Here is a 23,857-nt window from a genome sequence, read left to right on the forward strand (position 1 = left end):
TTTAATTTGTAAAAAAAAAAAAAGAAGCCAATTCAAATTTCAAAATTAGTCCCTCATTATTGGAAATGGTGAGGGAGCAACTCCGATAAAGTGTTTTCCTGATATGATAAGTCTGGTTTTGACGCGTAGACTTTCAAATCCATATTTCCAAACTAAAAATATTTTAAATTAAGTCCATACTTTTTAGTTTAAGGCCTAAACACACTCGATTCTTATTGGTCTAACGTTTGGGAACACAAGTTCAAAAATGGATTAGGCCTTGGTCATCCATTTGGGAACACAAGTTCATAAATGGATTAGGCCTTGGTCATCCATTTGGGAACACAAGTTCAAAAATGGATTAGGCCTTGGTCATCCATTTGGGAACACAAGTTCATAAATGGATTAGGCCTTGGTCATCCATTTGGGAACACAAGTTCAAAAATGGATTAGGCCTTGGTCATCCATTCAGGCTTAAGGCATTAAAAATGAAAGGGCAATAATAGGCTTAAAAATTGTAATAACAAATATTACCTCAGCCAAAACTTGACGACAAGGTCCGCAAGGATATATAAAGTCATCTAAATTTCTTTAAAATTTAATTAGAAAGTCATAATTAGCAAATAAAGCAAGAAATTGTTAAGTCATTTCAAATTTGGCGCCAAAACTTACTTGGCGGAAATGGCTATGGCGACGAATTTCCGGTTTCCTTCTGTCACGGCTTTGAAAACGGCCGTGCGTTCGGCGCACATGGTTAAGCCATATGATGCGTTTTCAACATTTGTGCCTAAAATTGGTCAGTTTTCTGATTAATTGCGTTATAAACGCGTTTAGGGTCCGTTAAATATAATATTTACCGGTATAAATAGTACCGTCTTCGCACAACAATGCGGCCCCGACAGGAAATTTGCTGTAACCAGAGTAGGTATTTTTCATGGCATCTTTGCTTAGCTCAATCAAATTTGCCGGGTCTTTTTGAAATTCGTAGATTTATTAAGAAGTTAATGCTGGTTAAAGCAAAGCGCGGGTCACGTGGTTCGCCTACAAGTTGACTTTTCTTACAAAGCAAGTTTTGGCGGGATTTATAAGTGCACTCATAAATCCCGCCAAAACTGGAGTTCATAAGGAAAGTGAACTTGTAGGCGAACCACGTGACCCGAGCTTTGCGCTTTAAAACATTTAGATTTAAAACTTACCTAGGTTTAGTTTACTTTCCATTATTAAGGCTATATTACTCTGAAGTTTCGTGCAGTTTGAATCCTAAACTCGAACTGTTCAAATTCAGTTTTTCGGGCCTATATATACCTATTCTCAAACAGGTAGTCATATCTCATTTTAATGTCATGCCTTGGTTACGCGGTCAATTACTAAGGATACGGTGATAGTATCCAGGTAATTCAAATTCCGCGAGACGAAAATGCATTTAATATAATTATTTATTCATATAAGTTGATAGGCGATACTGTTTTGACACATTGCTAAGTAGTATTGGTCAAAACTATCCCTAAATATTGTAGATAATATGAAATGACAACTCTCTATCGCTAAGTATTAAAAGGAAATCCGTTTAAAAAAATATGCTTGACATGTCATTATCGCGTAAGAATTGTTTGCATTATGAAAAAAATAATCAAAGGAAACCATGAATCATCCACAAAGCAAAACTTTTATTGAAAGTCACTTAAGTTGTTCCCTAGTAAAATAGTTTGGTAGTAACTCTCCTAATGTAGTTTCGGTATAACTAGCATCAGGTTTAGAAGCTAAAACCTTCATTTCCGCCCCACCAAACTGCAAACAATATGAGTATGCTTATTATAACAGTAATCAAGTTAATTGAAGACCTAATTTACTTCGGATAAAAACTGTCGACAAGCTCCACAAGGATAAATATAATCGTTCAACTTCCTATTAAACAGACAGACTCCATTAGCGATCCCAATTTAGTCAGAAATGTTACTATAAAAGTTGCAACTCGATTTCCCGCCAAATTTAAAAAATAGGCCAATCACATCACACGATCTAGTTACTTACGAGCTTGAAACGGCAACTGCGATAAATTTTCTATGACCTTCGGAAACAGCTTTTACGGCGGCAGTCCTTTCAGCACAAATGCCTAATCCATAGGAAGCGTTCTCCACATTAACACCTAATTCAATTAATTTAAATTTAAGCCTTGTCTGAAATGGCTAAGCCTATTTTTTTGGCGGTAAAATATACCTGTGTAGATGGCACCATCACTACAAAGTAGGGCCACTCCAACCGGAAAATTACTATAAACGCAGTACGAGTTTTTCATGACTTCTTTGCTCAGTTGGATAAGCTTTTGCTTATCAATCGTAACTGTAGATATATAGTTTAGGTGTTGTTATTTAAAATTAATTGACTGTAAGGATTAATCATCTTACCATTTGAATCCGACATTATTTAAAAGTTTTCGCCAAATAGTATAACAGCTTATTGGGGAAAATCTTATAATATTTGGACCAACTTTTTGGCGACTTTTCAAATGTAGAGGTTATGAATCTTGACAACAGAATTATAGCTGACGTAGAAAACTCACTCTGGGGAGTGAAGTTGGGATGACAAAATTCTTTTCGTTGCGAAATGCTTACATCATGAGGGTTATGTGTGTTTTGTTTTGCTATCATAAGTTTATAAGATGTGTTCCATAAGTATGACGCTACCTATAGAGCTATTTCAATTCGTTCGGGGGGAAAGGAGAGCTTTTGAGGCGGGGTTTTGCCAGTCCCCGCCTAGGCGCCATATTGTGCGGGAAATTTAGCATAGAGTTCTTCAGCGGCCCGCACGGAGGGAGGGTGAAAAACGGCTCCGTTTATTGGCACTTGGCAGGCCCAAATGTGACGTTTCCCCCCCTTCAACTGATATAGCTCTATACTTCGTAATGCTAAAGACTTAACTGAGAACTAGTTAGAGAACGACACGAGAATTGACTACACTCGGTTAGTTTTGCAGTCCATCTTCCTATTTAGTCTGTATTACTAAGCCTTTGACAGCGCCCCAGTCACCAGGCGTCGCTTTACCTCGAATCTATGACCTACGTCACTTCATGACAAGCTCCAGTTTGTAACTAGTGACAAACTTATAGAACAAAACTTATGATTGGCTAAACTCTGTGTTGCAGTCCATATTCCTATTTAGTCCGTACTAAGCCTTTGACAGCGCCTCACCAGGCGTCGCTTTACCTCGAATATATGACCTACGTCACTTCATGACAAGCTCCAGTTTGTAACCAGTGACAAACTTATGGAAGATATCTTATGAACTTATGTCCTTTATAGATATTTGACGCGAAAACTAAATGTAATGATGAACTTTAATCAACTTCCTTGTGAGAAAACATTTTACTTTCACCTTAAAGTTCAAATTATGGAGAAAAAAAAAGGCAAAAGAATTTTATTTGGGGAAATAATTTATTTAAAAAAATTATTTACAAAAAGTTGAAATAAAATTAGAACAAGGCGGTTCTTTCTTGATTTAGTTAATTATTTTTTATTTATTTAAATTGAAATTTGGCTGGCTATAGATTCATTCGTATAACACAGCAGATCTAGATAAGGTTTATTCTTTTGTTTATTCTTTTGTTGACTTTTATTTAATTTATATCTAATTTTACAGTTCTAATCTATAGCCGTAAATAAAAGGAAGACCAGTGCACACTTTTCTTTGATAATTAACGTAATCTTCACCAAAGAAATTTAACAAAAGAATTTCTTCTTCTAAAACCCTATGTTTAAAAAACTTCCAAGTAGCCAAAGCGTAACCCATCAAACAAATTGGATTGCAAAGAATCACCTATAGGGAACGAATAGGTCAGTTGAACTTTAGTAGGTCAAGGGTAGGTCAAGGAGGTTGTACCTGTGTCCCTATAGACCACCAAAACCAGCCAACATACGAAGGGTGTCTTGTATAAGCGTAAATTCCGTGAGTAACTAGAACATGCCCTTCTTCTCTATGACTTTGAATAATGTGATTAAAATTGGAACCAGCGGTAATCATGGCAGCTTTACGTAGAATTTCCCCTCCAGTGCATAAAATTACACCAATGGCGCTGATCCATAGAATTTGCTTCATTTCTTATCGATTTATCGAAGGAAATGTAAAAAATGTTAAAATTGGTGAACGAACATCGATGTGTATGTTACGGTATTACCAGGGAAGAAACATTGTTCGAGGAGATACTCGGTAAAACTTAAACCAGCCGCGATGCCATACTCTTTACTGTGATTTAGTAGAAATGAATCTATGCTTAATGTACGCGGATTTATGAAGGCTGTGGTTAAGTACTCGGAATAGTGAAATAGCGTTAAAAACATTAGATAAACTCCAAATATTTTCCACGAAGGTGGAGCCAAATAACATGTTAAGAAGCCTAAACTAAATCCAGAACCTAGTAGACAAGCTCTCCAAGCGATCTGTTGATTATATAACATTTAACTGGTTAACGTAGGTCAAACCATATGCCAATAGTCGAGCTTACTTTATAAGCATAGCCCCGTTTTTTGTAAATACTGTACAAAAGGGCTTGTCCGCATAATGAATAAATGGTAAATAAATGAAGCCAATAGTCTTCTATGACGTATGTACAAGTTTGGCCAAAAAAGGTCAATAATATCAAACTTAAAACGGTACAACCAACAACGAAACAATATAAACTTATGCGTCCATTTGTTGATAAAGTCATCTTGTTAAATAAATTTTTAAAGCCAAGGCTTAATAATTATCTAACGAAAAACTTAAATGTCATGGGTGACTTTATGATTTTAAACTTATTCAAGGTTGAAAACGTAATTTCTCACATTTTTTTCTTATTTATATTATTTAAACATAATGGAAAATTCACATTGAGTCCAAAAGCCCGCTAAACAATCAATGCATAACTCACGTTTCGAATTGGGAAATATTTTTGACAAATAGGCCTAGTAGAAGGCGGCACATCATCGTGAACGCCTTGGTTTTATCGTTGCCTACGTTAATCAAGGCCTGTGCGTGGTGGCTTCGAAGGCGGGCGACTTTTAAGAAACGCGACTTCTTATTTTCTCCCTATTTTACCGCGAGATTTCATTGATAGCTGGACCGAAACGCGCGCGAAAATGGGTATTTAAAATACTAAGCGCGAGAAAATGAACATTTCAAATTATTTAGGTCCAGCTAATAGCGCCTCAGGTGAGAGAATTTGCCAACTTAAATTGGCAAAGAAAAATAAAATCGGCGCGCGCACAGGCCTTGATAACGTAGGCAACGGTTTTATGAAAGCAGCAAGGGAGGGGGGGGGTCAGAAGTGTAGACAGAAATAGTAGAGACTTGACCGAGTCAAGAGCAATTTCAAGGGACGTGGCTTTGTATTTGTAACGTTTACTCGGTTATATATTGAGGGTCGGTTCTCAACTCGGATGGTATTAACTCGGTAAGAAATGAGGCGAAATTTCGCTTCAGTCATGTATTTCGAATAGACCATAGACAGTCGCTCGCATCTGGGGGAATACCGAAACATTGTATAGTTGATAGGGTTCACCGCAGACTCGGGGAAACGTTAAATGAAATCCAGTTAATTTTGTCAGCCCTTGTGTTAGCTTTTTGTTTAGAAACGAGTATATCTGTGTATTGAAAAGAATTCGACAAAACGTTATCCAACAAAGACTCAAAAATGTAAGTTTTTAATCTATTTATTCGCAACCGCCAATTTCACAAGCCAAGGCTTAGATACGGAGTTGAAATTTTAGCTTACAAGTTTTTGTGTTTTTTGAGTTCTTTGGCATGCCTTATTGCGTGCAGGCTTAGAATAAACAGAATCAACTGAACATAATATATTGCCACAACCATAATTTTTAATAATGTGTGATTGGTAAATGTTACTGATCCTTTTTTGATGGGATGGAAGTTTAACTTTTGAGCAATCACTGTTGTATGGCGACCCGTTGACCCAAAGTCTAATGACTGTAATTTAGTGAACAGCGCCCCTTCTTGCAATCTCAAATCCCACCAGTCATATAAATCACGATTAAGCAACTCTTGTATGACATGAAAGAATTTAAAATATTTGACAGCAGTATATTTCTTGGCAATGAATTGTTTTTTAATTGATTATATTACCAAATGCACGGTAGACTTATAAATATGGCCATGAGCTACTGTCAAATGCATTGAAGTGGTAAACATAACTATTATTAGCTAACATCAGTCACGTGTGTGGTTTTGACTGAATGATGAAGCTTATCTACTTTTTCAAAAAGGTTGAATGTGTTTTGAATCCCAACCATAACGTTTTGAACCTATGGACTAAAGGAGGTAGCAATAGAGAGAAATAGGCTTAGCTTAACATTTTTAACACATTCCCTAAAAATAATTCCCGTAGGGGATAGCTTATCATTTAACTTTAATAGTTTCCAGATCTTTAACTTTTGGAGATAAAAAAAAAACTCCAGTCAAGTTTTGGCCCCTATCCCCCAAATTATTTCCAGATGATGATAATCTTGAAATCTTCAAATATATTTTTCATATAAACCCCTGGGGCAATAAAACGATGTAGCAGAACTTGCAGAAGCCGGATTTTTTTAAATATTTAAACCCCTCTAATACTTGAATGCCAAAACCTGCTGTATAGTATCAGCTTGTTTATCAACCAAATCGAACAGTCTATAATTGTTTTCAGTTATTTCTAACATTAAAAAAAATATCAATGCCAAGCTTTGTCATGTTGTCACGCGATGTAATTGGCTTGTTTAGTGGTTGGGGAAAGTTGTCTGTGACCCTGATTTAATAGAAACTTTATTCAAATTAAGTTTCTGTGATTATTGGTTTCGACAAGGATATATTATGAATATTATATTATTTTAAAACTTTTATTTCCTTGTTTTTCCGTGAACCGAATCATGGGATGGGAAATAAGATTATCAGTCTGAGATGTTGTTTATTATATATTTTGATAAATTTTTATCTTAATTAAGAGGTAACTTTATCAGACGTTTATAGCTTGAAGCATAAGTTTATAAGTTATGTTCCATATAAGTATAACACTACCTATACTTCTTAATGCTAGAGACTTGCAGCGCGAGCTAGTTCGAGAACGACAAGCGAGAATTGAATGGCTACACACTCGGTTAGTTTTGCAGTCCATCTTCCAATTTAGTCTGTACTAAGCCATTAACAGCGCCACACTCACAGGCGTCGCTTTACCAGAATCTATGACCTACGTCACTTCATGACAAGCTACAGTTTCTAACCAGTGACAAACTTATGGTGAACATATCTTATAAACTTATGCTTGAAGTAAAAAGTCGGGGCCCAGTAAAATAAAACCTAGTGTTTGACCACAAAGAAACATCCTGTAATTGGACAACAAATACATTAGATATGACTTCAAACAAAAGGACTTGCAACGTTGAAGCTCAATCTAATGTCTTTGGATCCACATACCCAATGAATACTCCTTCGTAAGTTCGTAACCCTGTATCAAGCAGACGACACTACGACCCCGCCCCCTTTTTTTTAAAGGGTATAGTAGGAAACGCAACAAAATGCGGCTAATGCTCACTCCCTAAAATAACCACGGCGGCGGTGTTATTGTGTGGCTTATTGTTCGATTGTATCTCTTGTTACGCGTGACTGGAGATTGTCGCGGCGGCGTAACTTTTAAAATGTTAATAGCTACGTGTTTGGGGGGAGGGGGACTCTAAAGGTTGTGGCCTCCAAAATATCCTATTTTAAGGTGCACTATTGCCTATTCGAGCGTTATAAAAGGAGGAGGGAGAGGGGTTGGGGGGGAGAGGCCCCTATTGTCTTTCTCACGGTGATGGAATTTTTCTCGTTCGTGACTTATTTGAGTTAACAAGCGTAACTCCTGCCTCACCAACAAATTCTTTCATCAAATTTCCTATTTTAAGGCTTAGCTAAAAAAAGAAAAAACAACCCCAAATGTACTCTGAACTTTTAAAGGCAAAGTGTTTAGTTCACTTCTAAATTCATCCAGCTTCGCGATCGAGTTTTTTTTTCTTACTTTTGCCCCGAATTCTTAATGTTTTTATCGGGTTAAGAAGCCATGTATTGGGAAATCTTCAGGCAAATTTTACTTTTTATTAGTGATGGTATAAGTTCATAGATATGTTCCATAAGTTTGTCACAGGTTACTGAGAGCAAGAAGTGATAAGTGATATCTAGTTTATTAGGGAGACGGTATAAATTCGCCACATTTCCAGCTTTATCTCCAGTCCAAACGTATAGTAGGTCCGGAGTTAATCCCTGCCGCCTCTAAATTACAACCAGCATCTCATTGGTTCTTGAAAACTCACGTCAGCGCGACGCGAATGACGAAATTTACGTATTTTCCGACTGAGGAGAGGCGAAATAGCCCGGCCTCCTTTTACGTCCCCCTTGTATTTTGAAAGGGGGACTGGGACTATGGCGCGCGAATATTTAGGCATCTTGTACCTTCTCCCTAATAAACTAGATATCACTTCTTGCTGAGAGCTTGTCATGAAGTGACGTAGGTCATAGATTCGAGGTAAAGCGACACCTGGTGAGGCGGTTTCAAAGGCTTAGTAATGCAGACTAAATAGGAAGATTTACTGCAAAATTAACCACCGAGTGTAGGACTTGTCGTTCTCGAACTAGCTCGAGCTGTCTATAACATTACGAAGTATAGGAAGTGTCATACTTATGGAACATATATTATAAACTTATGATAATAATAATAATAATAGTATAATACCATAAACAGGGTATGTTTATGAACAAACGAATGATTCTAAAATTTATTACAAACAACATCCTCTTATTTCAGCTGTTTTTGAACTCAAAAAGTTTACCCCTCAAAAATGTCATTGATCTTGGCGTAACCCTAAACTGTTTAAAGAGAAAAATACTTGTACGAATTTAAGCCATTCCTGTAATAATCATTCAACTTTGATTCTAGACTATAGTACGCTTAAGTACACTCGAAATGAATAGAATTTGTTGTACTATTTTTCAAGTACACGAGAGTACGTGTAGAGTGGTACTTAAAAACGCCAGCTTGTGTATTTACAGCCAAAATATATTTCCTAATCACTGCTGCGAAATCTGTACTGTTTCTCTTACCAAGAAAAATTTGGATTGAAGTTCAAAGGCCTTCTTAATTTACTGTACAGTGTGTTGCAAAAAAGCGTGGTACAGTGGGGAATTTCTATGGGAAATCGGTTTTGAGTCTAAAATGTAATTTCTATGACATTTTGCCCTAAACAAGGCTCCTACCAGGTCCCTATTTTCCTGAAAGGTCCTTAATTTACCCTAAAATCGGTATTTGGTCCTTAAATCGCCCTATTTTCCAAAAATTGCAGAAAAACTGCATTTATTTAGTAGTTATTGTGAAGGCAAGATATCTAGAATAAATGAATAACGAAAATTCGTCACTCTAAACTAAATTATCTGTAAATTTAGTCCGAAATAACTTTTTATTCTGTTGAAAATCGGAAAAAGAGTCACGTAATTTTCTTAATTTCACTTCGCTTAAAACTTAAAAACGTGTCAGTTTAAGACATTTTTAATTATATTACAGATTTCATTTTGTTTTACCAGTGGCTGTCCCTTTTTGGTTAGACCACCTTTTACGAGTTGCAATTAGTGTTTAATTAATTAGTAGCACAATGCTAATTTAATTAAGGGATCATTCCTAAAACACTCTAATCATAACTTGAAACCGGTGGCCTTTAGAAAAGCAAAATATCATACATAACATTTTCAACTCAAAATCGACCAAGAACACCTTTCATAATTTATTATACAGACCTCTCTGAAACACCCTGTATAGTAATAACAGTTTACAGAAAAGCGTTTCCAATCAATTCGTTCAAATTCAAAACCAGTAACTCTATTTACACAATAGGTACCCTTTGTTTTTAGTATATTATTTTAGCAGTTTATCTTTACTCTTTAAAAAGAGCTTTGTCGTTTATATATATATATACGAGTGAAGTTGTTTATATAAGACTTGTCAATATTTCACATGCTAACAAGTTGGCTTTTTTTTTCTAGTTTATTTAACCTTTTTGAAGTTTTATTGGTTTTAAAGTAAATTTATAGCTGCAACCGACTCGAGACTCTATTTAAAATAGTTCTCTGTTTTAAAGCAATCCCCAGTCTTAAAAAATAAATAAATACGTATCCATACACTTCAAAACGGCCGTTAAAAAAGCTTTTCTTAATTGCTACCTGTGTTAGAGTGAGTTACAGTAACTCTGAAGTATAAGTTATCCTGTTATTCTTTGTTGAACCCAGGAATACATACAACTAATTGGAATAATTTTGCGACCCATATATCTCATGTTAATTTCTATGCTGGGTTTGTGGGTTTGGCTCGAGTACTTACTGTCCGTTTACCGCTCATAATTCTGACGTATTTCTAACGGGGATTTTCATTGGTTGATAACATAAGCGGGGTCCTAAACCTACGCGCCTAAAAAATGCAAATAGATTATTCGCTACTTAAAATTCTTCATTGATAATGATTACTCTAGCTCTCCCCACAAAAGATGCTGCCTAGATAAATAGAGAAAACGGATACATAGCAGTATACGTTCCTCAACCACCTTTAATTGCTTAATTTTTCGTCTAAATGCTTCTGGAAAGTTGATGTTAATTAGTCATATAATAATTAAAAAGTCATAGTTTAAAAGAACTGGAAATAGAAATACAAACGGGGATAGATTGAATTTTATAAGTAGGAATGGAGAACGGTTAGTATTTACTTCAGTCCGACTCATAGCCCAGTATAGAGCTACGTTTTGATGACGTTGCTGACGGGGACGGCGAAAAATACGTAATTCTTCCTTTTTACCTCTGTCGCTATGACCCGCCTCTTCTTTCATACCCCTCCGTCCCGTTCCGTGGAAGGGGGGTCCGGGACTTTGACACGTGCCCACATTACTCTATTCTCCATTCCCACTTCTAAAATTAAATCTATCCCTGATACAAATAATTGATAACATTTTTTTGGACCATTTCGCCATGTTTTATTGTACAATTTGCCAATGTTAAAATTTAATCAATGTAGGCAGGCTTATAAATCGATAAGAAAATTGATGGCCTTTCCAATCCAGACTCCCCAATTTATTTTCAATTTGAAACCTGGTAGATGCTCTTCAGAGATAATAACTTAATCTATTGCATTTCGCAAAAGTCATTTGCCATTTCCTCAAATTTGTAAAAGTATTTGAAGCTCCCAGTTTCTTGTGAAAATTAACCAGTTTCCCGTTGGAAATTAGCAAAATTTACGAGTCTTTCGTATCTTGTACTAGAAATTCACCCCATCTTTCCTTGGAAGGAATGTCATTAACTCTTGTTATTGGGTCTACTTGTGTGATAGTTTTCCAAGGAAGGGGGCCACTACACCCTTTTTTTAGCCAATTATTACTAAGCAAGGATTCTAGTATACAATTTTTGCCCCTTAATTGGCGTCGGAATGAATTTTTGACTAATTACGCCAATTCCTAACTTGTCATTTTCTGGAATTCAAACTTTAGTACTAACTATAGGGTGGCTTCAATTAAGAATAATTGAAATTATAATTAGTGTAATTGATTCCAGGTATTATAATATTGTCAACTAACATTAAAAAGGGATGGTGGCTGAGTTTATTTTCGACTACTGTAATGTTTTGATAAATTTAAATGTGGAAGTTAGTTTCGTTATTTGAAAATGGAATAGACTCAGTCAATCCTCCATTTTGACTATGTCATGACGTCATACGGGTGTTGCTTTCTGATGGGGAAAGATTTGTTGATCCTTTTGAGTGCTCGACTACAGACCATTTTACTATTTACTTCTAGAGAAACCAACACACAGCGCCCTCCTACACTATCCCTTTAATTAACAGTCATGTTGTGTAATTTCGTTTTCTCACTTCAAAAACCAGTCTTTTTTCGTCTCATTTGGTTTTTACATATCTTTGATCATCTCCCTACACTGCCTTTCACTTCTGTTAGTATCTCTCATTGAAAAATGTTATACATTTCGAGAGGCCATCTTTCTCTATTACAGAGAAGTTTGGTTAATGGAGAAGAACTATTAACAGAAGTATATAATACTTCTCTTCGAAAGAAGTGTGACTGCCACAAAGCGGCGTTATTTGTAGCATTATTCTTCCCAACATTTATTATAGCAAGGTTACTGAACTGAATCATATAGGCGATAAATAATTCCCTCATCATTACTCTATAAAGGTCCGTCCACACTATGACTTTTTTTCGCGTCGCAAGCTACGTAACGCTCGCGCGCGCGGTACGTCACTTCGCTCGGATCGTTTACACTACTGAAATTCGCGCCAAAGCCATGCTCGCAAGGTCTTGCAAACCTCGCGAAAATCTTTGGCGTGTCAAAGATTTTCGCAAGGATTGCAGCCTCGCAGCCAATCAGAGGTCTCCTGGTTGGCGCAGACGCCGTGTATTCGAGATATTTTCACGAAAACAAATATGTCTCCAGTTAATAGGCCTAGTGTTTCTCGTAAACGAGTGGAAATCAACAACTATTTTCGTTTTTATTAATAAAAATAAAAATAGAAATTAATAGAAATTTCACGAGAAGAAGGATATGGGTTCGCGAAGTTTTTGCAGAGAGAAAGAGTTGGTAATTACCATCATTTAATTCCAAAACTTCAGTGATATAAAGAGCTTTATGATGATTCCCTATATGTTCAATATTGTTGACTAACCCCCTTTGATTATTTATTAAGGTCTAAAGTTAACCCGGATATAATATTCAGCCAATGAAGCTCTCGGATATGCTGCGAAGTTTGTCAAAACGATGGCGTATACCTTAGCGAATTTCTATAGTGTAAACGATCCGTGCGAAGCGACGTACCGCGCGCGCGAGCGTTACGTAGCTTGCGACGCGAAAAAAAGCCATAGTGTGGACTAACCTTTAGCGCTGCTTAACTATTTGCCAAGGCGCATGCATGCGCTTGTGTATTTTTGCCCCACGTCAAGACAATCAAAGTTTGTGCAGGTTGATTTCTGAGGATTTAGTACTGAAAACAATTATAGAATTCACCCTAGCACGGTGCGATGTCCATCTAAAGTTTGATGAGCGGCCAGGGAGAGCAAACAAAAAGGGGCTCCCTCGGCTGGGAAGAATCATGTTATACATAACTAAAGTATTAAGAGGAAACAGAGTGACATCCTTCTTCTATTATCCACTTCTGCTATTATATAATTTTCTTGTGTGTTGAGATAAGTTTGAGATCCATTTTTAGAATCTCGCCTCTCTCACTCCCGATGGTTACGTAGGTGTAAATGTTTTTAAAAAGTAGAGACTGCGCGCACATTTTTTTTATTATTATTTTCGTTTACGTTATAAATCCCGGTGCTAATTTTGGTTTGGGATGGTTCCTAATATATCTCACACCCGCGTTTTAAAACTTTGAACCGGATGTTTTGGTACTATGTACTAATATTTAGGTCTAAAAGGTGGCATGACATTTTTTTTCGTTATTTAAAATTGTTTTCTGTAATAAATTTTCTCGTGAAAAGCTTTCTAAGTTTTTGGATTAAAATGTTAATAGGATTAGAGTGCACTTTCAAATTAAATTTTGTTGGTATGAATAGGTTATTTCTTCAAAGACCTTAGATATGGTTTCAAACAATAGGGTTTTTGGTGGACTGGTAATCTAAGCCCTAGTCAATGTCTTTGTTGACCACATACCGAAGAAAATGGTAACTACACCGCACTCCTTCCCACCCTTGAAAAGGTTCTATTTTCTTGAAAAAAGCTTTTAAGATTTTGGAATAAAATGGGATTAGAGTGCGCTTTCAAACACAATTTTAAATATGAATAGCCTATTTTATAAAGTACTTTCCATTAGGGTCGCGCGCTAGATGAAGAATGCATTCTATCATAAGTTGATAAGATATGTTCCATAAGTTTGTCAGTGGTTACTGAGAGCTTGTCATGAAGTGACGTAGGTCATAGATTCTGGTAAAGCGACGCCTGGTGAGGCGCTGTCAAAGGCTTATTATGGGCAGACTAAATAGGAAGTTGGACTGCAATTTAACCGAGTGTAGTCAATTCTTGCGTCGTTCTCTAACTAGCTCGAGATGTAAGTCTCTAGCATTACGAAGTATAGGTAGTGTCACACTTATGGAGCATATCTTATAATCTTATGATTCTATCTCAGCTTTCCCAAACGCAGTGTCGCAACAATTTCAGATAATCTTTCAAATTTCGAGTCACAAAATCGTCGACAGTATTTACATAATATATTACCTAAAAAAATGTACGATTCGTGGTAATTCTTAAGTCATTGTTTTTCAAATAATCTCACTCGTCAACTTAAAGAGTCATGTCTATACCTTGTTTATTAACACAATCCATAAAATCATATTTTCACCAAAAAATTTTGGCCGTATAGAGAGGGCGAAGCTAAATATAGAAAATTAGAAATTGTTCAAAATAAAATTCCCTAAAATCCAAAAAAAAAAGAAAATTGTTGACATGGAAAGATGTATCATATAGATGTGATTGGATCGAAACTTGAAAAAAAAAAACTTTGGGAAACCCCTAACCTAGAACTATTTTCGTTAGATCTCGACCTTTATCTAGCGACTATATTTTGTTCATTTTGAGTCCTCACATGTTTCAAAACAGACCATGTGTCATCAAAAGTGAAATAGAAAATAACAAAATGTTTACCAAGGTCGATAATAAAGTCGGTGATGTTTAATACATACTTTTCAGACTAGGATGTTTGATACCATTTACACCAGGAGGCCAGGCTACTTGGCGAACAAAGTGCATGCATCACCAAGAAGCCTCGCCTCCTGGTGTAAATGGTATCAATCCTCCTAGTCTGAAAACTGTGTATAGAATGAGAAATATAAAGATTGGTTAATGGCCATTATCACCCCTAGCATGCTGGCTAATCTTCTGCACACGAATTTTACCTTGCCAAAGGCCGGAACCAATCAGACCTAATGCACTAGGTCCCATTGGTTCCTGCCTTTGGCTTAACTAGCCTTTACCAAGCTTAGCCACTGTGTAGTAGAAAAGCCATCTTTAAGGGGCACCAACGGAGCCGCCCTTTGCTTTAAGGGCAGGATACCAGAGTGTCTGTCCCCTCGGTATGTCTTACATAAAAGCATTTGAAGACGGCTCTCTCATTGATAAATCTTGTCTGTTATTATGTATATATTGGTGGGGCCTCTTGGAAACGCTTTGTCTATTTTTGGGGACGGTTTTTGTCTAAGTAGGTTATCAACTGCATCAAAAGAGGAACCTCTCCCTCGCTTTTTACACGAATAATTTGACGGCTCCCCATACCATATATCTTTAGCCAGTCATATTCGACCCAGGATTGCCATCAAGGATTTGGAGAGACTCTCCTCGCCCTTCGTAACGCTTCAAGGTTACGATGGTACTTGACATCCCGAAAAACCTAACCCCATATGTTCTTGTTTTTGGCATGGCAGTATAAAATATCAACCAGGACATAGTTAGTAGTATAATGAATAACTTAAGTTTTACCCTGAATAATGAACAGTATTATTTTAGTAAAGGTGAAACATTTATTGGCTTGAAAATCGATAACTTGGGGAAGTAATTTCTTTTTAATTGTTGTGCATTTGCTTATTGTTAAATTTTAATGATAGTGTCTTATATTTTGAAATATTTAATTTTATAAAATTTATGACGTCGAGAAACGTAAAAGGTTTAGGCGCGTTTCTCGCTGATTGGCATTAGCCTTCGAATGCCTCTGACGTCTTTCTAACGGTGATTTCATTGGTTGGTAGCATCGAGAGGTCAGGCGCGCGCGCAAGGTGCAAATAGGCAGTGAGATGGATTATTCGCGATGTTAAATTCGTCATACGTTATGATTAGTCTAGCTCCTCCCACAAAATCCGACTAGATACGCTGAGAAACTTTCTACACAATGAGAACGACAAGCGACAATTGACTACACTCGGTCAAATTGCAGTCCATCTTCCCATTTAGTCTGCATTACTAAGCCTTTGACAGCCTCTCACCAGGGGTCGCTTTACCTCGAATCTATGACCTAAGTCACTTCATGACAAACTCCAGTTTGTAACCAGTGACAAACTTATGAAAGCACATATCTTATAAACTTATGGCTGTATAATATAGTCCTGGTGTATTACAACATAGTTTAAGCTATAAAGTTAGAATACTCTTGTTGGTATTATAACGCATTCTTGTTGGTAGTAGTAGTAGTAGTACCATCGTAGTAGTACGAGTGTTTTTGAACGGGGTTCGAATATCAATTCCGAAATTTTGATCTCCCTAAAAACAGCGCTCCATTGAACTTAAAATAGGTCCACCCGTATCAAATTCCTTGAGAAATAAAACCTCTCGGAACGTCCATAAATTTTATTTTAGAGAAAATAAAATAAAAATATACCTCGCGACATAAAAAAAATAAGAAAAAATATTCTAAAGCTTCAATTTCTTTTAAAATCCTTGAGAAAACCGTATCGGTATAAAGTGCTTGGTAAAAGCAAGAATATGAGAACCTTACCGAAATATGAAATTACTTTTTAGCCTTTGGGGCTTGTTTTAATGTTTTAATTGTAGCTAGCGGTTCCTTAATTGCGTGTTCCGAATCGTTTTTTGATATAATTAGTAGATTCTTAGTTTAGTCAAGGTCAAAAACTTTCAAAAAAATTAAAACGACGGATGAATTTTTGAACAAAATGAGTTGGCCCCAATAATCCCCCTTCATTCATTAATTAAATAATGATCTAGACAAAGAAAGGAAATGGTCTTGTTATTAATGAGTAATGAAGTATTATAATCGTCTTCTGGCCCCTTTTAATGCACCAATTTTTTGGGGGTACCTGTACTTGAAAATAATTTTTCAAGGGATGATGATAAACTTAAATGCATTCGAACTATAAGAAGAAGGTAATTATTTTGTGTCACGTTTTGTATGGAACGTGTGGAAAATACTGTGTTCTTCTTCTTTCGTTTCCGGTTGTCTTTGATTGGTTGGACTTCTGATTTAGTTGTGACTTCGTAACCGGAAATGGAGGGAGAATGCTTTAGGTAGTAACAACTATCGACATTATATAGTACCAAGAAGTGATATCTAGTTTATTAGGGAGAGGGTTTAAGATGCCTAAGAATTCGCGCGCCGTAGTCCCAGTCCCCCCTTTCAAAATACAAGGGGGGACGTAAAAGGAGGCCGGGCTATTTCGTCTCGCCTCAGTCGGAAAATACGTAATTTTCGTCATTCGCGTCGCGCTGACGTGAGTTTTCAAGAACCAATGAGATGCTGGTTGTAATTTAGAGGCTGGGATTAACTCCGGACCTACTATACGTTTGGACTGGAGATAAAGCTGGAAATGTGGCGAATTTATACCTTCTGATTCTCCCTAATATACTAGATATCACTTCTTGACCGAGTGTTGTCCATTCTCGCTTGTCGTTCTCGAACTAGCCCGAGCTGTAAGTCTCTAGCATTACGAAGTATAGGTAGTGTCATACTTATGGATGGAACATATCTTATAAACTTATGGTTACATCGGAATGGTCTATTCAAATTCAAATTCAAAATGTTACCACTCGCTTATTTGCATCCCCATACACCGTCCGTAAGTTGGCTTATATCCAAATTGTCATGGTTTTATTAAAGTTGGGCTGCTAAAATTATGTTAGGTTTAATTTATGCAAAGTTATTCAAATATTGGGAATCTTATATATATGTATACACACCTATATTTAAATTATCGCTCGCAAGATGTGACGAACTCAGCAAAGCGTAACCTTTAGAAACCGAATGAAATTCGTAGCTGTGTTTTTTTGTTTTTTAAAAAGGAGGGTGCAATTATTTTAAGTCTGACTCTAAATTATTTTTAAATCTAATTTACGGTCCAGTAACTTTGGGGACAAAATGAGAGGATAAAAAAATAATGGCAACTCTTTCTTTTTTATCATTGACGCTAATCAGTTGAAACAAAACCACGGATGAAAAGTAGAAAGCTCTTTTTTTTTTCAAAGGGTTATTTTTGATAATTTCTAAAACAAAGGAATTGATTTAGGACCCTTTCCCATCCATTAATTTAAAGTTACTTTTCAAGTTTACACTATTACCAAAGGTTAGGGAACGTTTTCGTACCAGTATTACCACTCTTAAGTAACTTTGGAATTGGTTTGGAAATGTCTTGATTCTTGAAAGTTAATTATGCATTCACTAAAAATAATGAGTTTAGTTTTAATGTGTTTTAAAGAGAAAAAATGTTAAAATTTAAATTATATTTCTTCAAGGTTGAGTCTATATTTATCATTATTTCATTAGTATTTTGAAAGTCCAAAATACCTTATTTAGTATTGGAATGCTTAATTTGTTTACATTAAATTGTTAATTTAATCGTGGATTATTTGCTTTTGCTTGAATTTAGTTCCATAGTACCATAAGTTCATAAGATATGTTTCTTAAGTTTGTAAACTGGTTACGAACTGTAGCTTGTCATGAAGTGACGTAGGTCATAGATTCTAGTAAAGTGACGCCTGGTGAGTCGCTGTCAAAGGCTTAGTAATGCAGACTAAAGGTGGAATTCATAAACGTCGGACGCAACGCAATTTAGTACAGGCAAAGGCAGGACGTCGTGCGCAAAAGGCGGAAGTTTGCGCTTGAAGCCCTGCCTTTGCCTGTACTAAATTGCGTTGCGTCCGACGTTTATGAATTCCACCTTTAAATCGGGAGATGGACTGAAATTTAACTGAGTGTAGTCAATTGTCGCTTGAACTAGCTCGAGCTGTAACAGGGTTCGTACGGAAGCTGGATAACCTGGAAAACCTGGATAAGTCAGGGATATGGAAAATAGGGGGAAAAGTCAGGGATTTGAAACATTTTACTAAAAGGTCAGGGATATGTCAGGGATTTCGTTTGGTATATTAAGCTATGCTTCGAGCAATACTAAATATGAGACAGGTGTGATGAAGTGGGCTCTTGTAAACACCTTAAAATAGTCAGGGATATTTCCAAAATTTGGTCAGGGATAACCTGGAAATGTCAGGGATTTTCAATGTAAAAATTTCGTACAAACCCTGTGTAAAGTGTCTAGCATTACAAAGTAAAGGTAGTGTCATACTTAGGAACATATCTTATAAACTTATGGTAGCATTAAGTTTCATATCTTGATCTAGTTTCTTAATTTGCAAGGTTTATTTACTTTTCTCCGTGAAATTTCCCTAAACATTAAGATTGAGTCACTCTCATTTTATTAATTGTAATTTATGGCCGTTAATTGAAATATTGATCAATCAATAAAAGACAAGCTCAAGTGAATGTAGTCTTTGTGTATAAAAATAATATATCCGCGTTATGAGGGGGGTTTATAGATCCATTTGATTATTCTCATCCGTTCATCCGTTAACTTTTTATATAGACCTGTCAAAATCTATCCCCAACCCTCTTCCCTCACCCATCCATGTGATGAGAATGAGAATGAGAATGATGAAAAATGGGGGGAAAACGCTCGCTTCATTTCCCGCCCTTTTTGGCTTTGGCGGGAGATTGAGGTGTCGGGTACTTTACGATACGTCAGGGAAATATTGTTTAGACTTTTTATTGTATAGTGTTTTAGACTTATGAATGAATTTCGGAACTTATTTAGTTATAAGTTGTTTTCTTTTACAAGTTTTAAATATTTTTTGAGATTTCTGACGAATATTATTAGGATTTTATTTTCGGTAAATGTCCAGCCCCTTCGAAATTGCGCGGGGAAAGTTAGGAGGGATGTATCTCGCGCCAGATGACTCAGAGCGCGCGTTGAGTTTGCGTGGTTTTTAAATCGCTCTGTTTTGAATTAATTGCGAGTTTTTAGACTTTTTGGCTGATTATTTTTTGTTAGATAATTAAGAAAGTAACGCAACGCATTGACATTGGTGTTTCTGTTGAATTGAAGAATAATTGATCGGTTTTAAACTTTGAAGCCACGTTTTAATCTGTCAAAAAAAGGTTAGTTACTCATTTCCTCGTGGTTGAGATCAGATGAATTCCCTTTAAAACCGGTTTCATATTTATTTTTACCATAACACGGGCGGTTAAGAATTGAATTTCTTTTTGAAACGTACCGAAGTTTGATTCCCACGCCTTGTCAATATGTTAATGTGTATGCAGTAGGGGAATTAATAATATTATTTTAGAGTATAAATCAACTTTTCACTTAGAAACCAACATTAATCAATGTATTTAATTATGTTTATTTATATTTTCAGGTTTTAATTACGATTATGAAGTGACAGTTATAACTGAACCAATTATTTGGTGAAAATGTCAACGACAAGCGTAGCAGCCTCAACTTCGTGGCCAAATTTGTACGAATTTCTGTTGGAAGCGGAATTGGCTCATTATTACAATGCATTGAAGAATGATCTGAAGATTGCCAGTATATCTCAACTTAAATATGTGGAGGAAGATGATCTCGCTCAGATGGGTATGAGTAAGCCTGAACAACGGAGACTCAGAAAGTTTTTCAACAAATATTACCCTCAAAATTACATCATGAAGATTAAAAAGGTATGTAATTTAAAAATGGAGATTTTGTAAGGGAAGGGTGATTTCCAGCTGGAGGTTATAATAATTAATAATGATTTAATAATCCAAAAATATGGGAAAAGTTGTGAATGTTATAAACACTTGACAATTAATAAAAAAAAGGAAATATTAAAAATAATCGCGAAAATACGTAAAAATTATCGTGAAAATGTTAAAAATGATCGCGAAAATACGTAAAAATTATCGTGAAAATGTTAAAAATGATCGCGAAAATACGTAAAAATTATCGTGAAAATGTTAAAAATGTTCGCGAAAATACGTAAAAATTATCGTGAAAATGTTAAAAATGATCGCGAAAATACGTAAAAATTATCGTGAAAATGTTAAAAATGATCGCGAAAATACGTAAAAATTATCGTGAAAATGTTAAAAATGATCGCGAAAATACGTAAAAATTATCGTGAAAATGTTAAAAATGATCGCGAAAATACGTAAAAATTATCGTGAAAATGTTAAAAATGATCGCGAAAATACGTAAAAATTATCGTGAAAATGTTAAAAATGATCGCGAAAATACGTAAAAATTATCGTGAAAATGCTAAAAATGATCGCGAAAACACCTAAAAATTATCGTGAAAATGCTAAAAATGATCGCGAAAACACCTAAAAATTATCGCAAAAATACTGAAAACACGTAAAAATTATCGCGGAAACACGTAAAAACAGGGTTCATACAAACCTGGAAACATCAGGGAAATAAATAGTTGACAAAAACATCAGAGAAAACTAAGGGAAATTGAATTTTTTTAGTAAAATTCAGGGAAATGTGCGTCAAACAGAGCCGAGTAATTATGCAAAATGTTCGTGAACATCCCCTCCATCAGAACTCTTGTTCTACTAGAGATACGGGGATGTCCTTCGAGTATGTTATAGTCATATTTACCCCCCCCCCTTCCGTTAGCATTTGCTCTATAGGATACTCCATATACGGGAAAAACCAGGAAAAGTGGGGGATGTAAATGGGGAAAAACCTGGGAATCTCAGGGAAATTTGTTTTCCAAACGTTGTATGAACCCTGAAAAATTATAGCGAAAATACGTATAAATCCCAGGATAAAATTATTCACTTTATAATCATTATATTGGAACTCAGATTTTTTGTAAGCCCTAAACGTAAATATTGTAACATTTTATCACAGATGATTTTACCAAAACATAAAGAAGATCCGGACAGAACCTCCATCTTATTGCTGGATTCATCTTTGGATCGTAACAGCGTTAGAGTTCCTAGCAAACACATCATATCCGCTGATACCATCGTGATCAATAAAGAACTAGGGGTGGGGGAATTTGGAGTTGTTCAGCAAGGAGTTTGGACCAACGAAGATGGGGAGAGGATACAAGTGGCTATAAAATGTCTCAGCAAAGAAAGAATGCAAAATAACTATATGGAGTTTCTGAAAGAAGCGGCTATCATGCACACTATCGACCACGAACACATTGTCAGGCTTTATGGTGTTGTTTTAGACACTGCGGCTCTGATGTTGGTAAGTTTTACTTTATGTTACTTCAGCAGTTTTATTCTCTTGGAATGTGTCACAGTATTCATAGATGTTAATTGTTTAATGTCAAAGATACTGTCTTTTAATGTAGAAACTTTAACGTTTTAGTCCAGAAATTTTGTTCGCGAAACACTTTTAATCCTTTTTTTAGTCCAGAAATTTTTGTTCCAGGAAAATTAATGTTTTTTAGTATAGAAAGTTTTGTTCGGGAAACTTTTAATGTTTTTTAGTATAAAAATTTTTGTTCGGGAAGCGTTTTTAATGTTTTTTAGTATAGAAATTTTGTTCGGGAAGCGTTTTTAATGTTTTTTAGTATAGAAATTTTTGTTCGGGGAAACGTTTTTAATGTTTTTTAGTATAGAAATTTTTGTTCGGGGAAACGTTTTTAATGTTTTTTAGTATAGAAATTTTGTTCGGGGAAACGGTTTTAATGTTTTTTAGTATAGAAATTTTTGTTCGGGGAAACGGTTTTAATGTTTTTTCAGTATAAAACTTTTGTTCGGGAAGCGGTTTTAATGTTTTTTCAGTATAAAACTTTTGTTCGGGAAGCGTTTTTAATGTTTTTTAGTCCAGACGTTTTGTTCGGGAAGCCTTTTTTAGTCCAGAAATTTTGTTCGGGAAACACTTTTAATGCTTTTTAGTCCAGAAATTTTGTTCGGGAAACACTTTTAATGCTTTTTAGTCCAGAAATTTTTGTTCCGGGAAACTTCAATATTTTTGTTCGGGCAGCGTTTTTAATGTTTTAGTCGAGACATTTTGTTCGGGAAGCGTTTTTTAGTAAAGAAATTTTGTTCGGGAAACGTTTTTAATGTTTTGTAGTAAAAAAATTTCAAATTAAACGCTAGAGTTTGCAAAATAAATTTTCTTTAGGTGACTGAATTGGCTCCATTACGATCTCTACTCGAATGTTTAAAAGAGCCCGCCTTAAGACTGAGTTTTCCCGTAATATTATTATGTGACTTTGCCTTGCAAATTTGCGAAGGCATGAACTATTTGGAAAGCAAACGTCTGATTCACCGGGATTTGGCAGCGAGAAATATCTTAGTCTTTGCCAAAAACAACGTTAAAATAAGTGATTTTGGCTTATCGAGAGCGTTGGGTGTCGGGAAAGACTATTATCAAACAAATTTTAACGTTAACCTAAAGCTACCCATTGCCTGGTGAGAGAGAGAGTTAACTCTTTAGATTGTTAATTTTATTAATTAAACTAATTCGGGGGGATATTAATTAAAGGTGCGCACCCGAATGTATAAATTATTTGAGATTTACATCAGCCAGTGATGTTTGGGCTTACGGAGTTACACTTTGGGAGATGTTTAGTTACGGATTTCAACCATGGCCGGCTTTAACTGGTCAACAGATATTAGAAGCCATTGACGAACCCAATTTTCAACGCTTGGAACAACCAGAATGTTGTCCGAAAGAATATTACACGCTCATGTTGAAATGTTGGCAACATGATCCTAATAAAAGGCCCAAATTTGCGGAAATACTTAATAGTCTACCAGATGTACGTTGAACCCCAAAAAAATCATTATTTGAGGTCATAGGTTGAAGTTATTGGGGTTTAAAGACAATTTATTTCAAATAGTGTAAGGCTGAACAAGTACAGGCTGTGAAAGATTGTCTCGAAGCAACAGGTAGTCCCAAAACCAAAAAAGAAATGTTACAATATAAAATAGGCGATGTTATCACTGTTCTTGATAAAAGGTATATTACTTAAGGTCGAGCTAAAGCCAACTTGGGAAGGGGGGAGGGGTTGTTCATATGCCTTTAGTTTCTGCTCATTTCCAAGCAAGTGTTTCAATTAAAAAATT

The 23,857-nt window shown here is 35.8% G+C and overlaps 4 protein-coding genes across 8 annotated transcripts in view; 1 reads left to right on the forward strand and 3 right to left on the reverse strand.

Moving 5' to 3' along the window:
- Positions 1-9: 9 nt before the first annotated feature.
- LOC149710138 (cytidine deaminase-like) lies at positions 10-1,481 on the reverse strand. Its single transcript, XM_089859713.1, has 5 exons — positions 1,176-1,481; positions 837-950; positions 652-766; positions 514-568; positions 10-152 (listed from the first exon to the last, which is right to left on the reverse strand). Exons 1-5 carry the CDS (start codon positions 1,195-1,197, stop codon positions 57-59), a joined length of 402 nt encoding a protein of 133 aa, XP_089715839.1. The 5' UTR covers positions 1,198-1,481; the 3' UTR covers positions 10-56.
- A 145-nt stretch (positions 1,482-1,626) lies between these two features.
- LOC149710139 (cytidine deaminase-like) lies at positions 1,627-2,761 on the reverse strand. The gene is made up of 5 exons (XM_089859711.1): positions 2,385-2,761; positions 2,197-2,319; positions 2,011-2,125; positions 1,830-1,884; positions 1,627-1,767 (listed from the first exon to the last, which is right to left on the reverse strand). Exons 1-5 carry the CDS (start codon positions 2,398-2,400, stop codon positions 1,657-1,659), a joined length of 420 nt encoding a protein of 139 aa, XP_089715837.1. The 5' UTR covers positions 2,401-2,761; the 3' UTR covers positions 1,627-1,656.
- Positions 2,762-3,391: 630 nt separating this feature from the next.
- On the reverse strand, positions 3,392-4,925 carry Icmt (isoprenylcysteine carboxylmethyltransferase ste14). The gene is made up of 4 exons (XM_089859642.1): positions 4,478-4,925; positions 4,151-4,412; positions 3,856-4,073; positions 3,392-3,792 (listed from the first exon to the last, which is right to left on the reverse strand). The coding sequence occupies exons 1-4, from the start codon at positions 4,679-4,681 to the stop codon at positions 3,610-3,612; spliced, it is 867 nt and encodes a 288-aa protein (XP_089715768.1). The 5' UTR covers positions 4,682-4,925; the 3' UTR covers positions 3,392-3,609.
- Positions 4,926-5,349: 424 nt separating this feature from the next.
- Positions 5,350-23,857, forward strand: part of Ack-like (activated Cdc42 kinase-like) — a 28,709-nt gene continuing 10,201 nt past the window's right edge. For 3 of the 5 annotated variants that reach the window (XR_016376761.1, XM_089859465.1, XM_089859498.1), the window contains exons 1-6: positions 5,351-5,646; positions 20,200-20,500; positions 21,678-22,025; positions 22,911-23,200; positions 23,274-23,550; positions 23,632-23,750. Coding sequence is in view for 4 of the 5 variants with exons in the window: in XM_089859465.1 (XP_089715591.1) it covers positions 20,255-20,500; positions 21,678-22,025; positions 22,911-23,200; positions 23,274-23,550; positions 23,632-23,750 (1,280 nt within the window). In the remaining variant the exon portion in view is untranslated. Of the gene's footprint in view, positions 5,647-19,795; positions 19,940-20,199; positions 20,501-21,677; positions 22,026-22,910; positions 23,201-23,273; positions 23,551-23,631; positions 23,751-23,857 lie in introns of those variants that run through there. The other 2 variants (XM_089859489.1, XM_089859478.1) reach the window with 2 other exon arrangements.

This window comes from Phalangium opilio, unplaced genomic scaffold (assembly GCF_054372755.1).
Source record: "Phalangium opilio isolate 3A_F unplaced genomic scaffold, DU_Popi_V2 ptg000011l_1, whole genome shotgun sequence".
NCBI classification, from domain to species: Eukaryota; Metazoa; Arthropoda; class Arachnida; order Opiliones; family Phalangiidae; genus Phalangium; species Phalangium opilio.

Bases quoted from the DNA above. Each gene is read 5' to 3' on its own strand.
- Icmt (XM_089859642.1), bottom strand. From the start codon at position 4,681: ATGACTTTATCAACAAATGGACGCATAAGTTTATATTGTTTCGTTGTT. The intron at 4,413-4,477 runs GTAAGCTCGACT...TATAATCAACAG, and splicing joins AACGGGGCTATGCTTATAAA to ATCGCTTGGAGAGCTTGTCT. The intron at 3,793-3,855 runs GTACAACCTCCT...CGTTCCCTATAG, and splicing joins GGTGGTCTATAGGGACACAG to GTGATTCTTTGCAATCCAAT.
- LOC149710139 (XM_089859711.1), bottom strand. The intron at 1,885-2,010 runs GTAAGTAACTAG...TCTGTTTAATAG, and splicing joins GCAGTTGCCGTTTCAAGCTC to GAAGTTGAACGATTATATTT. The intron at 1,768-1,829 runs GTAAATTAGGTC...TATTGTTTGCAG, and splicing joins GTCGACAGTTTTTATCCGAA to TTTGGTGGGGCGGAAATGAA.
- LOC149710138 (XM_089859713.1), bottom strand. From the start codon at position 1,197: ATGGAAAGTAAACTAAACCTAG. The intron at 767-836 runs GTAAATATTATA...GACCAATTTTAG, and splicing joins AGACGGTACTATTTATACCG to GCACAAATGTTGAAAACGCA. The intron at 153-513 runs GTAATATTTGTT...AAATATTTTTAG, and splicing joins GTCGTCAAGTTTTGGCTGAG to TTTGGAAATATGGATTTGAA.